This window comes from Mustela nigripes, chromosome 13, assembly GCF_022355385.1.
Source record: "Mustela nigripes isolate SB6536 chromosome 13, MUSNIG.SB6536, whole genome shotgun sequence".
In the NCBI taxonomy this organism is placed as follows: domain Eukaryota; kingdom Metazoa; phylum Chordata; class Mammalia; order Carnivora; family Mustelidae; genus Mustela; species Mustela nigripes.
Window position 1 is genome coordinate 53,080,106 of NC_081569.1, and position 15,386 is coordinate 53,095,491.

At 42.9% G+C, this 15,386-nt stretch overlaps 1 protein-coding gene across 1 annotated transcript in view; it reads right to left on the reverse strand.

Moving 5' to 3' along the window:
• Positions 1-15,386, reverse strand: part of RYR3 (ryanodine receptor 3) — a 355,591-nt gene that overhangs the window by 269,335 nt on the left and 70,870 nt on the right. Inside the window, 3 exon segments of the mRNA XM_059372112.1 lie at positions 7,111-7,267; positions 9,838-9,912; positions 14,423-14,516. Of these exon segments, the coding sequence (XP_059228095.1) occupies positions 7,111-7,267; positions 9,838-9,912; positions 14,423-14,516 (326 nt within the window).

The window sequence follows — 15,386 nt, forward strand, 5'->3', positions numbered from 1 at the left end:
GGCTCTGGGCTCATAGAAACGTTAGGGTCATACATACAAACCAAAAATGACAGCAAGGTGACATGATCTATCTTCCAGGGGCAACTGGAGTTTGGGAGAGAGAAGACCTTATTGTGCTTGAAAGTTGGGGATGATTTTTATAAGACAGACACCTGATATGAGCTTGGCTAGGAGTGAGAAGTGAGAAAGGAAAGAAGGAAGGTGACTTGGTTTTGGTAAGACAGGTGTTTTGTGGCAAGGAGTGTGGTTGATGCCCAGGAAGGGACTTGAACAACAAGGACTCTAAACTTTGTACAAGTTTCTCCAACTCACAATGTTAACAGACTTTGTCTGGGAAAAGAGGACTTTGGACGAGTTCAGTTCTTTATCTTCTTCCAGGAGTCAAAGGGAACATTAGGGCTTAAAGAATATGGATTTTTAGGAGTCCTATAATAAAAAACAAAATAACAGAAGAAAATAAAGCCTGCTGAACTCTGCATAATGCAGCAAGTGCAGCCAAACAGCTTTAAAAAAATTCATAAAATTATTGTTTGGTATACCTCTTGGGAAAAGCTAGTGTTGGCAATGGAAAGCTATAGAGAATTTTAAGTAGAGGGTCAACACAGGGCTGTGTCTTAGAATAATTGTTCCAGCAGCAGTGTGAATTACAGATTGAAAAGAAACAAGGCCAGAGACAGGTGATTTTTAAGCTATGACACCAGTACCGAATGGAGAAGCTCCTAATTCATGTTTATTAATTAGAGTGAAATTTGTTACTTGACACATTGAAACTGCCTGTGTCCACAGAGGACAGCAAGGTACCTTTCCAACAGACTGTAAGCACCCAAAAATGTTTCAGGGGTAAATGTTCATGGGAAGATGAGAACCATTCATGGATACTGGGGTAGGCCATCAAGAAAGGCCTGGTTAGCCCGTCCCTTCCTAGAGAAACCTTCCTGTCTCTGGAGAAACCTTGAGAAACAGCCTGTAGGTTCACTTCCCCACAAATATAGTCCTTTCCCAAATTTCTAATCTAGAATAGGAGGTCTTAGAATGGCCTTAAAGAAGTCATGCACTGCAAGACATTGCTAGGATCCTGGCTGAATGGAAGGCCAAGGAAAACCCTCTGCTGTTTACTGTGTGTGGGAGACCAGACTCATCTACATGAAGGAAGGTGTACTTCTCCAGTGGCCTCTTCTTTCCAATCTTTCTCCTTTATTTCCTACATCATCAGCGTGAGGTCGACAGCGCTACTGCCATTTCATGGATAAGGGGACACACTCCCAGGTCATCTTCCTGTCTCACTGAATCCTCACAACCACCATTCCAGACATACTTCTTCACCCCCATTTTTTGGAACAAAAAAAAAAAAAAGAGAGAGAGAGAGAGAGAGACATTAAGGCTGACCAGCAAATGGGGAGCCAGGATTCTCACTCAGGTTTCCTCTACTTCAAAGCTCTTGGTTTTCCTTGCCTTCTCTATTTGATCCACTTTGAACAATAAAGACTTGAGAATCGTTGATTTAAATTTGAAAAAATACTGTGTAGACTGTCAGAATGGCTAAAATTAACAACACAGGAAACAACAGGTGTTGGTGAAGATGCAGAGAAAGAGGAATCCTCTTGCACGGTTGGGGGTATGCAAGCTGGTACAACCACCATGGAGAATAGTATGGAGGTTCCTCAGAAAGTTAAAAATAGAGGGGCGCCTGGGTGGCTCAGTGGGTTAAAGCCTCTGCCTTCGGCTCAGGTCATGATCCCAGGGTCCTGGGATCGAGCCCCGCATCGGGCTGTCCGCTCCGCAGAGAGCCTGCTTCTTCCTCTCTCTCTTTCTGCCTACTTCTGATCTCTGTCTGTCAAATAAATAAATAAAATAAAAAAAAAATAGAGTTACCCTATGACTTGGCAATTGCACTAGTAGGTATTTACCCAAAGGATACAAAAATACAGATTTGAAGGGGCACATGCACCCCAATGTTTGTAGCAGAAATGTCTACAGTCGCCAAACTATAGAAAGAGCCCAAGTGTCCATCAACAAATGGACATATTATGAGATATTATTCAGCCACCAAAAAGAATGAAATCTTGCCATTTGCAGCAATATGGATGGAGCCAGAGGGCATCATGCTGAGTGAAATAAGTCAGTCAGAGAAAGACAAATACTGTATGATTTCACTCACATGTGGCATTTAGGAACCAAAACAGATGAATGTGTGGGAAGGGCAGGAAAAAAAAAGAGGGGGGCAGGCAAACCTTAAAGGCTCTTAACAGTAGAGAAAGAACTAAGGGCTGATGGAAGGAGGTGTGTGGGGAATGGGCTAGATGGCTGATGGATGTAAGGAGACACTTGTGATGAGCACTGGGTGTTATTTGTAAGTGACGAATTACTAAAGTCTACTCCTGAGCCCAATATTACACTGTATGTTAACTAACTAGAATTTAAGTAAAAATTTGGAAGATGAAACAATGAAGAATATTATATAAAGTTTATTTGAAATGAAATAAAACTGTTGTCTCTAAATGCTTGAATCTCATGGTAGATATTTTGTCCTCTTCTTTCCCCCTCTTTCCTCTGTATCTTTCTACATCTGAGAACTCTGTGAGGAAGTGGAGCAGGCCAAGGGGCTGGCACAAACAGAGCCCATGTTTTCCTAAGGGATGGACCATGAGCCCAGCTGCCATCTTGATTCTGGCTGCCAGGAGCTGCTAAGGTTAAAGGGCACGTGAGGCCAGTCTAAGGAGATGCTTTCCATGCACAGCAGAGAGAGCAGTGAACAGCTTTTAAAAGGCAGGGAAGTAGGGTTTGACCAAGTGCTTAGCACATACTAGATATGATAATTGTTGACTCAGCTGAACGTAATGTTTTTACACACTGAGGAAAAATTTTCTCTCATTGCGAACAATGATAGCTCTACATCCTACTGCAATAAAATAAGCAAACCTTGAGATTCTATCTGGACCATTCAAGACTTATGGTATAGTCATGAGAAACAGCTATAAAATAAATGGCTACATGAGATAAGCCTTGATTTAACATCACTAATTCACTCTTTCCTGAAAGGAATTCAACACTGGGAGCTGATAGGGAGACAAGACATCTAAACAGATAATATTTACTCTGGCATAACAATACTAAATCACATTATCTGACAATCCTCGGGGAATGGCCTTGCAATGTCAAGACAATGAGAAAATGATTTGAAATCAAGTTCATAGAAATCTAACTTTGATGTTCAAAATAATAAATCTGTCTCCTTGAATGCTGATAGGCAGCTAAGTATTAGGATCCGAAATGATTACACAGGATGATAGGATACTTCTATGAAGATGATGGGGGTTAAAATTAAGTGGATTTGAGGCTATTTTAATGTATGATCACATTCCTACATCCCTTAAGCAACTCCCACACTTACCACCCTCCACACATTATACCAGGTGCCGGGGTACCAAAAGGGGGGCATGTGTGGTCCTTGTCATCTAGGGTCTCCAGGTCCAGTGAGCGATGGCTGTTACAGAAGCATGGACAGGACCCTGCCAGAGGCCCATGCAAGAGCCCTCCTCCTGTAAAGGGCATCAGACACTAGTTGGGAAGGATGAGTTTGTGAGTGGAGGTGTGTAGGAGGGGTAAAAGGCATTCTAGGCACAGGTTTAGCAATGAGAAAAAAGAATATGCTCAAGGGCTGATAAATATTTAGTAAACCGGAGCTCAAGGCAACCGTGAGCAAGTGACACAGAGGGTGGAAGGGCAGGCTGAGGTCGGATTTAAACTTTTATGACAGATTTCAAATGAGGGGCGGCCAGATTAAGAGCTGTGCTCAAGGTCTCACAGAGAGCAGATGGGAGTCAAGGCCAGATCTAGGTGACTGGGAAGCCACAACGCTCTAACGAATACCACTTTCAGATTAAAAGGATAAGGTGTGATGCTGTAGTTCAGAGGCAACAAGGCATCCCAGACCTCCAGTTTGTTTTGGATGACCCTGCTGAAGGAAAGGAATAAAAACTGGCCCAGATCACTCCCTGCTCATTATTCCACATGCTTCTGTACTTGCTCAAAGACCTTGGTTTGATTTCATATGAGTCAGCCCAGGCCCACAACTGCCACAGGGGTGAGTTCTGACCCCCTTTCATGAAGGCTTAGTCACATCCCTGTCCAATCCATGTGTACAAGATTCACACAGGGTACCTGCTGCTTCCTCGTAAGGGCAGCCTGTCACAGACTGATGCAGCCAGATAGGAACACGGAGTGGGAAGCCCATTAGTGCCAGATGACCCACATCCCAGCTAACCCAGTGCTGTCCTGAATATATGAGCCCTAAGAGTGTCCCTCCATCATATAGAGAGAATAAGATGAATACCATCCCCCCACCAGCACCAATCACAAAGGCACAAAAGACACACTATCTCCACCTCTCAGCCTCCCCACAGAGTTCCCCCAACCCCTGCACTGCCACCTGGATTCTGAAATGGTACTGCTGACTGCTCTCTGCCATCTGCTCCATCCCATAACACCTGTAACAGACGAGAGCTGGCCAGATGACTCGACACCCTCCTGCTGTGGAAAAGCAGAGCCAAGAATCTCCTTCTGCTGGGGAACCTCACTACTCCCCGGTGAGGGCAGGCACACTGGAGTGTGCATTTATGGAGGAGAGCCTGCCCCTAGCAAGGTAAACATACATTTACTAGGGAGGAATCTGGAGTCTCAGAGCTCTCAAGGAATTTCTATCGTGATTCTCCCAAGAGCTCTTTGAGCTGTGTGTGGCAGAGCAATGCGTTCTCCATACATTCTTGCTTTCAGTGTAGCTTCACGTTCTAAGATGCCAGATGCTCTGCCCACACAATGTCCTAGGGAAGCCCCAGTTTCCTGCGGGAAACACAGCCATCTCTTGGCCTGCCATAGAGCCTAGGTCATTTTAATATCAGTTCCTTCCACACTGAAATGAACACAGCTGGGCTGAATACTGCGGCCCTGGGAGTTATGTCAAACCTCTGACGTAGTGATTCTAGTGAAATGTAACATCATTGCCAAGTGCAGAGGACAATGTGCCTCATGGGTGACTTTTACATCCAGCTCTGCTATGTTGGCTGTCCCATGGTACCTTGATGACTTTCAGCGATCGGCTGCTTGCCTCCATATGCACGGTGAGGAAGGAACTTGGGGAGATAAGCAATGGGCCTTTGGAGGGTAAGTGTGCTCACAGGCCAGAAGCGGTGCCAAGTGGAAGTACTCTCCATGGTGCTCTGAGTTTTTCTGGCTTTCCCCAGAGACCATAAGCACTAAGCCATCCTCCACAAGGCTGAGCCAAGAAAAGAATGGAATGCAAGATTCCCTTTGGAAAACAGGATCCTGCCAGCTGCCTGGTAGGCCACCTGAGTGCCTGCTGTAATCAGAGAAGCCCCTTTGTGAACTAGGAAAGACTGCAAGATCACAGATCCATCCCAGGGCAGCAGATCCAGAGTGGGCTGTAGGGAGCACTCAAAGAAAGAAAAAGCCAAGCTGGCATTCTTAGAAAGGCATTTACTTGGTCATTAGCCATAAGGAATAATTTCTTTTCTTTTCTTTTCTTTCTCATCTCTTTTTACCCTTCCACACTTGCTGTCACCCCCAGCACCCTATGTCCAGGTTCTCTTTTAGGGAAGAATGTGATCTTGCTTGTCTCTGTTCTTCAGACTTTTTTGTTACTTTGTTTCACTGATTTTTTTCCCACATAACACTGCAGTAAACCACTTCATGGAGGCCAAAATGTTTTACTCCACAGATACATGTTTGTATTTAAAAATCTTTCTTTTTTCTGGGAATCTTAAAAAACAAAAGTGAAGGGAACATAAAGGAGATGTGCTCAAAAAACCAGAATGAAGTCAAGGAGTCAGTATACCTTTTAAAGAAAAGCAGATGATAGGTGATGTTTGAAAAGAATTTAGGGTAGGAAGTTCATATATTTTAATGTCTGAAATATAGGTGTGGAAATAGCTCAACTCTGATATGTAGTCATCCAGGGGGGGAGGACTTATATGCCAGAGATTCTCTGCCAGGAAAAACTCTGGGACCATAAAAAGAAGGAAAAGAAAGGAGTCTGAGCCCCCTGCTTCAAAAAAGGGCAATACTGGAAGACTGTCCGCCCCACAGAAAATTCAGCTGTCAGCTCCACACCGAGGCCCACACGAATGGAATCATCAATAACCCTTGCCTGAAATCATGTTGAGAACACAAAGAAAGATCTATTTCTGGAAAAGAGCAAAGAAGAATGAAACTAGAGATGAAGCCCCCAAAGGAGATGTCGAACTGTCCTGTTAGGAGGCAGAGACTCCCCGATAACTAGGCCTGCATCTGCGCACAGACTTTCCTACGCTTGGGTGATCTTTCCAGAACAATCATAAAGTGACAGAGCATCCGACCCTGTCAGAAGTCAGCTCAGCATGCAATGCGGACCATTCAACTCTATCTGGCTCAGAGGGATGCAGAGTTAAAGCCTGACTGGATGTTAAAGGTAGGAGACTTTAAGAAACCGCTGTCTCTATACACATCAAAAGGTAAAGCTACTTGTTTATGATTAACCTATCTAGCCCACGGTCTGCTCTGAATGACGGCTGGAGATGGATGGGTGAGAGCTAAGGGAAATGGAAGGAAGAGACCAGTAGGGAGTGGAGAGGAAGGTATTAGTGACTTTGTATAATACAAATCACTAGAGGATGACATGTTCAGAATGATGTTTTCTCTGCATCTTTCTGAAAGAAATTGCTTGCTTGATTTAAACCCATGTAGCACTGAAACTCATGCCTCTATGTTATCATTGTTTTATAGGACTGAAGCATAGGCTTTAAGGTATTAAAAGCTATGCAGAATATATTAAGCAACAGCATCATCTTTCATTAATCTCTACACAACCCATTTCTGTGATCCTTGTACTTTCTGGGGCCTTCCACTCTTCTTTGAAGTCTCTCTTAAGATTTAAGCTCTCCTCCAAGGTCCACATTTCCCTATAAACACGATTGAAAAGATAGAAGAATAAAGTGTTTATCATAAATCTAGTTCCCAATCCCAATCTTTTTCCAGTCCACGCATCACAGTTCTGCCTGGAGGGTTCAGAGATTTCACTTCAGAAATGAGGTCAAATTTCACTTCCTCACACCTTACCTTGGAAGCCCTGAAAGAGAAGGCGGTGGACTTGGTGTCTGACTTCGTCCGGTCCTGCAGTAGAAGGCCTTGGTCCTCCGTCAGGGCCAGGTAGTGGCCTGTGGTGATATGCCGGAGCCGGAAAGCCTGGCCCCATTGGATGTTACTGCCACTCCAACTGTGCAGAGAAAACAGCGGGGAAACTCAGTCTATTTCAATGTCTTTCCTGGGCTTTCTTCCACATGCTAGCAGAATTCTAACCCCTCTGTGGTTTATCCTCTTAAGGGCCAAAGGCATAGTCTCCTGGCTTGCTCTAGGATTTCAGGTGTCCTGACAACTTCTCTTGGGGCCTCTCAACACCAACAAGGAGGCACCTTTGTGCGCTGTGGGTGGAAATGCAAACTGGTGTAGCCACTGTGGAAAACAGTGTGGAGGTTCTTCAGAAGATTAAAAAGAATTACCACTTGATCCAGTAATTCCACTTCTGGGTATTTACCCAAAGAATATGACAACACTAATTCAAAGAGATAAATGCACCCCTGTGTTTACTGCAGCATTATGTATAAGAGCCAAGATATGCAAGCAACCCGAGTCTCCAACCACAGATGAATGGATTAAAAAGCTATGGTGCGTGTGTGTGCCCACAGGCACATACATGTACACAACAGACTAGTATTTAGCTATCAGAAAAGAACGAGCTCTTGTCATGGATGGATCCAGAGAATATAATGTTAAGTGAAATAAGTCACTCAGAGAAAGACAAATACCTTATGATTTTCCCCACGTGTGAAATTTAAGAAAACAACTGAACAACAACAAAAAAAGATGAAAAATAGACTCAAATATAGAGAACAAACTGGTGGCTGGTAGAGCGAGTTGGATGGGAGGAAGGGTAAAATGAAGGGGATTATGTTACATTTATCTAAATGAACACTGAGTAAAGGTATAGAAGTCTTGAATCATATTGTACACCTGAAACTAATATAACACTGTGTGTTAATTATACTTCAATACAAATAAAAAGGGGAAAAAAAGGAACTCCAACAAGGAGGATGATCCTGGGACAAGTCAAAGATTTAATGTAACGGCAAGTCCCAAGCATCCAATTTTCCCTTCACTCCACTTTAGTTTCCTGATATGAAACAAATAAACACACAAAAAGAATGCCTTGTAAGGGAAACTTATTTCTGGAAAAGCAAAGCCATCCCTAACATACTATCTCAACTCAAACATTTTGCTACCACAAAGAATGCTATCTTCAAGAGCAATGGTAAAAATATTCATGCAACTTACACTCGCCAGGAAGAGGCAGATAATAAAGAAGTGAGCGTGTGCGCACATGTGTGTATGTGTGTGTGTATGTATGAGAGGGTGATCCATTCTGTGGAAAAAAAGTGAAGCAAGATAAGGTGATTTAGATAAGGGAGACTTCCCATTGAGTGGCAACCTTTCAGTGGTGCTACATCAAACTGTTGGCACTCAACAGATGTTATCTAGAGGAGAAATTATCCACTGAATAACTGAAACTCATTCTCTTTTGAGTTAGAATAAAATCTTTAAGTTAGAATATAATCTCATGGTTAGGCCTCTGGGGAAATGAACAACCATAACTGGAACTATACATATATACGTATTTTGACTTTTTAAAAAAGTCCACTAAGCAAGGTTTAATATCCTGAGAATAGGAGCATGTCAGAGCAAGCATTTTAACAGGGCTAGAAAGAGACTATAAATGCTCCAAGCAGCTACCAAGTGGGTACTCCTTAAAAGCAGTATTCTTTAAACCAGTAACCTCCAAAGAGTTTCTCAGTAAAAAACGTATATGTACCTACAGGTGTATGTATGTAAGTTCTAGTATTTTTCTCTGATCTATAATGGAGCCCACCTTGGGGGCATACACCCTCATGAGAGAGACATGAACTGTGAACATACGTTCAGCGGGAGGCTGAGAGAGCTGGCAGGAAGAGCAGAGAAGGAAAATTAAACAACTGTCCCTCCTCTGTTATCCTAAGCATTTAGGTTAGCTCTAGCCTGACTTGCAATCCCTCTCAGCAAAGTAATGGCTCAGAGCTTCTGGATCCCCCTTCGTAACATGACATTTGGAGACCACATGTTTTTACTCAAGCACACAGCTCAAGTCTCAGCCTCCCGTTCCTTTCAACGAGGTACAGTATGGTTTCTGACAAGTCCGGTAGATACGGTTTCCCACACGGCTACCTCTATCATGGTGGTTTAATCTCTGCCACAACCGCTAGTTTCATTTAAAGCTAACATTCCACTGGAGCCAACAAAATTACTGAGAAAAGAAACACTAGCTGGGTTGCAGAGAATCTGTTTAAGAAAACAAATGGGAGAAGTACTTTGATGGCTTTCAGTAGACATATCCAAGCTTGCCTTTTATAGCCTAGCTGCCACCAGAGGAAGGGAGGCAGGAGCCAGGGGCTGAGTGCAGGGCCACAAAGTCCTCTGGCTTCAGAATCAAAACAGAAGTCTTGGAAATTTTAATTCTCTCATATTCTCTCTCTCTCTGTGTATGTTTGTGTGTGCGTGTGTGTGTGTGTGTGTGTGTGTGTGTGTGTGTGTTGCTATTATTTAAAATCAAAGCCAGGAAAATTTCAAAACTTCATTCTGGGCCAAGAAACTTTTGAGTTTGCCAGGTGATGTGGAATAAATGAAATTTTTAAGAGAATGGGCAGTATAGGAAAATAAAGTAATTTTGAGAAGACCAGCACCCTGACCCTCCATTACCTTATCCGAAGGGGTTCCACTCTCCACAGAGATCTGGCTCGTGTCCCAGCTCCCCCAGCTTCATAGAATATCCTCCTGCGAGCAGAGTTGGAGATGAGCTCACTGAGCAGGACACTGATCAGCACTGGGGAGGGAACAGCTCCCTGCAGGGGCTGTTCAAATCCTCCCGAAGTCAGCGAAACTGAGAGCATGAGTCAAAGAGAAGCAGGAATTTCCAGGCTCAATCTCTTAAGAGGGAAAAAAGGTTCTAGAGGGGAGGGAAGTGCTCACCACATACGGATCAAGGACACTCGTGGACCATCAGGTGTAGAACAAAAAGGATTGTCCCCATTTCCACATCGGGAATCAAAACAGCCTCATCAAATACTATCAGAGCAGATACTAAAAGCTAGATTCTTTTAGGTTAAGCGTCTTGTAGTATTACATCTCTCAAAAATATATCTGTACTTTTCAAAAACGTATGTGTCCTTTTAAAACATGTAGGCAAAAAAGTATGAATTCATTTCCATTATTCTAGGAAGTCTGAAGCAAAGCTGTATGTTCAGCTGTTGTAGTGTTCATAACTTTCTTTATCACTGTACTGTTCTTGCATAAGGAAAATCTTTTAATTTTTTAATATACTTTTAAATAAAATATTTATCTTCGAATAATTTTAGGTTTACAAAGAAGTTGCAAAGACCGTACAAAGAATCGCATACTTTCATTTGGTGTCCCCTCATGGGATCTTGCATTATATGTACGATGTACATGCCACACTTGTCAAAATGAAGAAATCAACATTGTTAGGTCATGACTAGCTAAACTCAAGGCTTTACTTGGATTTCAGCAACTTTCCATTAGCATTTTTCTTCCTGTTCCAGGATCCAATCCCGGAATACCACAATGCATTTAACAATCCTGTCTCCCTTGTCTCCTCTGGTCTGTTCTTAGACTTCCTTTGTTTTCCATGGCTTTGACAATTTTGAGGAGTTGTGGTCAGATATTCTGTAAAATGGCTCTTGATTTGGGTTGTCCTGATGTTTACCTGATGATTAGTAAACTCTGTTTTTCATTCCACACAATAGGGACAGACCTACCTATGTAAGCAAATGAATCTTGTTGAAGAGTGTATCTCATGAAGAGTGGTCCCAGATTACCTGGTATATGGAACCCAGATCCTTTTGGAGAATTTTGTGACCTTAGATCAAGACTGATCACTTAACTGCATTTAATTTGACCAATTTCACTAACTTAAATTCCCACCACAGAAGATTTTTATATATCACAACTGAATCACTCAAGCCCCAGAAGAATCTTGATCTAGATTTTGAGACAACAGGTAATCAATAGAGGTGAGGAGAAAATGTGAAGTTCTTATTTTTTATCTGAAGAAGTTCCATAATTAGGAGTTGGTTGAAAATACCAGCTTGGCAGTCAGGCAGACTCGAGTGTGAGTCTGTGAGCTGTGTGAACCTGTCAGGTCCCTTCACAGCTGTGTACTTGGTTCTGTCATCTGTAAAATGAGCCTAATTCAGTTACATAAGTCCCAGAATGGTTGTGAGAAGTTAATGCGTTTTTTTGATGTGCACAAAGATGTTCACAGATGTACAAAACACTGTGTGGTATGAATTTATCCAAACTTTGTTTAAATACAGATGTTTCTATCATGCATAGAAAAACACATGACACAGAAACACAATGAAACACTGCCTTCATAGTGGCTAGCTCCTGGTGGTGGGATGATAAAACACATTCTAAATCTTTTTCAAACTACATGTGATCAGCAAACACGCAGTAAATATTGAGAAAGAAATCCTGTGTAGCTCGGGAGCTCTAACTGCGCAGTGTCCCTATGCTGGGTCTAGAACAGTAATGATAACTCACAGGTCACGCAGACTTGCTGAGGTTTTCACCCCTGCTTCTCCCCACTCAGTGAGAACAGGAAAGGCCTCTCAGGTAAAGAGGGTGGAACAGCTCACCCTAGGCCACAGGGGTAGAGAACTCTCTCCCTCTGACATCTGAGGAATTCTCGAAGGTTTGTCCCTCCCACGCGGGAAATGCGGGCAGCTAGCTCCATTTAATCTTGTAAGGTTACAGAGGTTGAAACAACCTGTTCTCGTTCTCTAAAACAATTACCCAAGGAGAGGAGTAGAGTGGGTGGTGAGCTGAGGTGCTTTGAAAGCTGGGCTGACAGCTCACCCTCGGCTGCAAGAGGTTAAGAGTCTTACCCCAGGGGGCTTGACAAGCCAGAGGCAGAGCCAAGGACCAGAGCTCAGGCTGCTAGATTGCTTCTTTCAGGTTTACACCCTGGGAGAGTTGGCCTTTTCCACCTGGCTTGCTTTCAGGCTTTAGAAGGAATAGAAATGATTTCCTCTGGAAAGTCAGCTCCCTTCCTGTGGTATCACTTGCATGCCTGAAGGGCTGCTGGCCTCTTTTAGTGCATTCCTGATTTCCTATTCTTTTGAGTTCTCCCAGATTTCAGTATTCCTGGCCATCCTGGCCAGTTCGGAGGATCTATCTGAAGACACAAGACAATGAGGGGGCTTATCACTCGCCTCACCTAGACGGCCAATGCCATAGCACCCTCTTGGGATTGAGAGACCAGCTGATACAGAAATGCAGGGTCCAGTATAATGAACAGCTGCTTACTCACCCCTTCATGCTGCCTTACAAAGTCTAAACGCCTTCATGCTTCCTTATAAATGAAAGGAATAAGGCTTTTCATATGTGAATTTATTTCCCCCCAGAGACAAATTAGATCCTGTGGAACCCTCCACCAAGGGAAGGTCACTTTTGCCATATTTCAATGATGGCATGCAATACCTGCTTCAGGGTGCCCATTTGGGGGAATTCCTGGCCATCCGTTTCACTCTCCCAAGCACCTCCTTTCAAATACTTGCACAGTCTTTCCTTTTATTCAGGCTCTTGTTCAAGTACTTGACAGGACTGCAACCAAATGGCAAGTTTCTCCAGGCAGAGTTTCTGCCCAGGATGTTTCTATTTTGGTTCTAAATTTAATGACAGGTATGTGTGTGTGTAGGATGGGGAAGGGCAGGTCAAAGGTTATACACGGGATTATCATTTCATTTTTTCCAAATTCGTGCCCTTCAAAGAAGAATTGGAATGGGAAGAAAGAACTAGTGTGTTCAATGTGTTCCATCTTAGATGTAACTAACTGCAAAATTCATAAAACTTCAGGTCTTTATCTACCTGCAACTCTTCCCTTTAATGCATAATATGATATTAAAGAGACAGTACATGAGCTCTTGCATAATTTTACTGTTTCAAAGAAAAAGGAAAGGAAAAATCACAATTGACTAGGATCACATGACATTATTTAGGGTATGGAATCCTTAATTCTAAGATCAGCCTAATGCCCTTCCTCAGAGAAAACTGTCAGTTTACTGGACCAGTGTCACGGAGTCAGGGAGTGAAATAATTAGGCACTTGCCATGGGTCGGTGCTTTATGTGTACTAGGTCACATCTGGTTTCCATGGAGAGAGATTCAGAGGACAGAACAAGTAGGAAGAAACTCAGAACAACAGGAATACAGACTGCCAATGCATGGTTTCTAAGACACACATTAACATATTCAAGTGCACTGCTCGGCTCCTTAAGGTCCTTTTAGTTCATCAGTTAAAGAACAAGCCATGGCTGGAGAGTTAGCCACGTGGTTTCTAGGCTGCCATCTGAAAGTAGCCTGTATATGACCTTTGGCAGGAGCCTGACCTAGATGCTCTTTTAGCTGTGAGGACGTGATCCCATGTATCTAATGAAGTAAAAGAAATGTAGCTAGCAAGGTTCCCATAGGCATTACAGAAAAACAAAGAATATATTACCTCTGGGAGATCATGCCCATTGCTGTTACAAGTTCAGCTTAATGCAGATCCAGTTTCATTTTTAAAAAATATTTATCAGATTTCTATAGTTACAGGGGCCAAGCTCTTTATACTCCATTCTTTTGATGTGAGACAGACTACTGAGGGACCCTTCAGTGTGAGTTTAAGATCTGGATTAGTATCTTCCATCTCTTGGTTTTGAATTTTTGAAAAGCACCCATTGAGTAGCCAAGCAGAGGACCACAGAAAGCACTTCCCTTGGAAGTATCTTCAGAATGTTGCCCTTGGCAACATCCAGCTCCTATTTTTCCAATCCTAGTTGGTAATAAGCAAAATGAAATCACCCAAGGCCACCTAAATGACTTCACACACGGGAGGTGGGGAGAGATCTGCCCTTCTGCCTTTGAGGGTGAATATCTTAGGTACACAAACTCTCCAGAGTGACTCACTTGATTTCTGTCACCGAATGGGTGCTTCCAGCTACAATAAATGCTACCAGAAACTCCTTATGCAGAGCAGAAATCAAAGAAAAGGAAGGTACTGGGAAGCATTATGGAACAACTTGCCTAAGAACAGCATGTGCCTCCAGGTACCCCTGTGAGCAAGTTCCAGTGCACTGCCATTCCTATCTCACAAACTAGATCCCATGGCTGTCCACTGACCAATGTTCACAGAATTCATCTGTGGTCATGCCCGAATGCAAATTCTTTAGCCGAGGCACCTGAGACTGGAGACAGCGGGGAGGATGACGACATTATGGGCTTACCTGTGCTGGGCATCATTCTGGTCTGTAGATGGTATCGTCAAACACTCATCATGACCATGGAAGAGACGTACTACGTGCCCACCAAGTAGGTATCCTAGTGAGAGAATTATATTCTACTATGAACTTATGGGAAATTTAATGATGACAACACGGAGTTTAAAAAGGGTAAATTTGTGCAAGTCTGAGTCAGTTATGGAAAACACCAAGAAAGAAGCATTTGGAAAAATGTCAGATTCCGTGAATTCTGGACTGAGGAAGAACAGACAAGATAGTCAAAACAATTATAACATTGAAAGTTAGGATTTCAGAGATGAGCAAGTTCATCATCAAAATGTCGGGTAAAAATAGTGTCAGCTCTATCATTAAAAGGAAAATGACATTGCTACTGTGAGGAAGATAAGGATTTTCCAGTTGCCTCGGATGAAAATATATCCAGCATGAAATTCCTGGGTAAGCGCTTACATTCTCTATGTGTATATTTTGTGGCAAAACCCCAACCAAACCGCAGTCGTGGTGAAGAACAAGGGTGCTGGGAAGGAGGTCAGTAAAGTGTTACTAAGAGCTGTCTTAGGGGAACCTACTTTTGAATGCATTTAACAGACACAGATCAAACCTGGATGCTCAGCCTCCAGCACCAAGGGGAGGCAAAATATCACTCCAGGATCCCAAAGCCTATGAGCTACTATCAATAAGCACTTAACTTTCACCATAAGCAATCTCAATAGCCATGGAGTTGCGAGATGTATGGGAAACAATGAGCTTCAAGGACATGATGACCCATTAGTCTTCAAATAAATTCTGAGCCTTAATTCAAAGAACACACTGGGAGAGGGATTCCAGGCTGAGGTTTACCTTGTACAAAGAAATGGGATTTGTATCGCTTGGAATAAAAAAAAATTCTCTAGACTAGTCTATTCCTAGGAGACATATGGACTTAATACACTCATGTCTGCATCAGGACTTT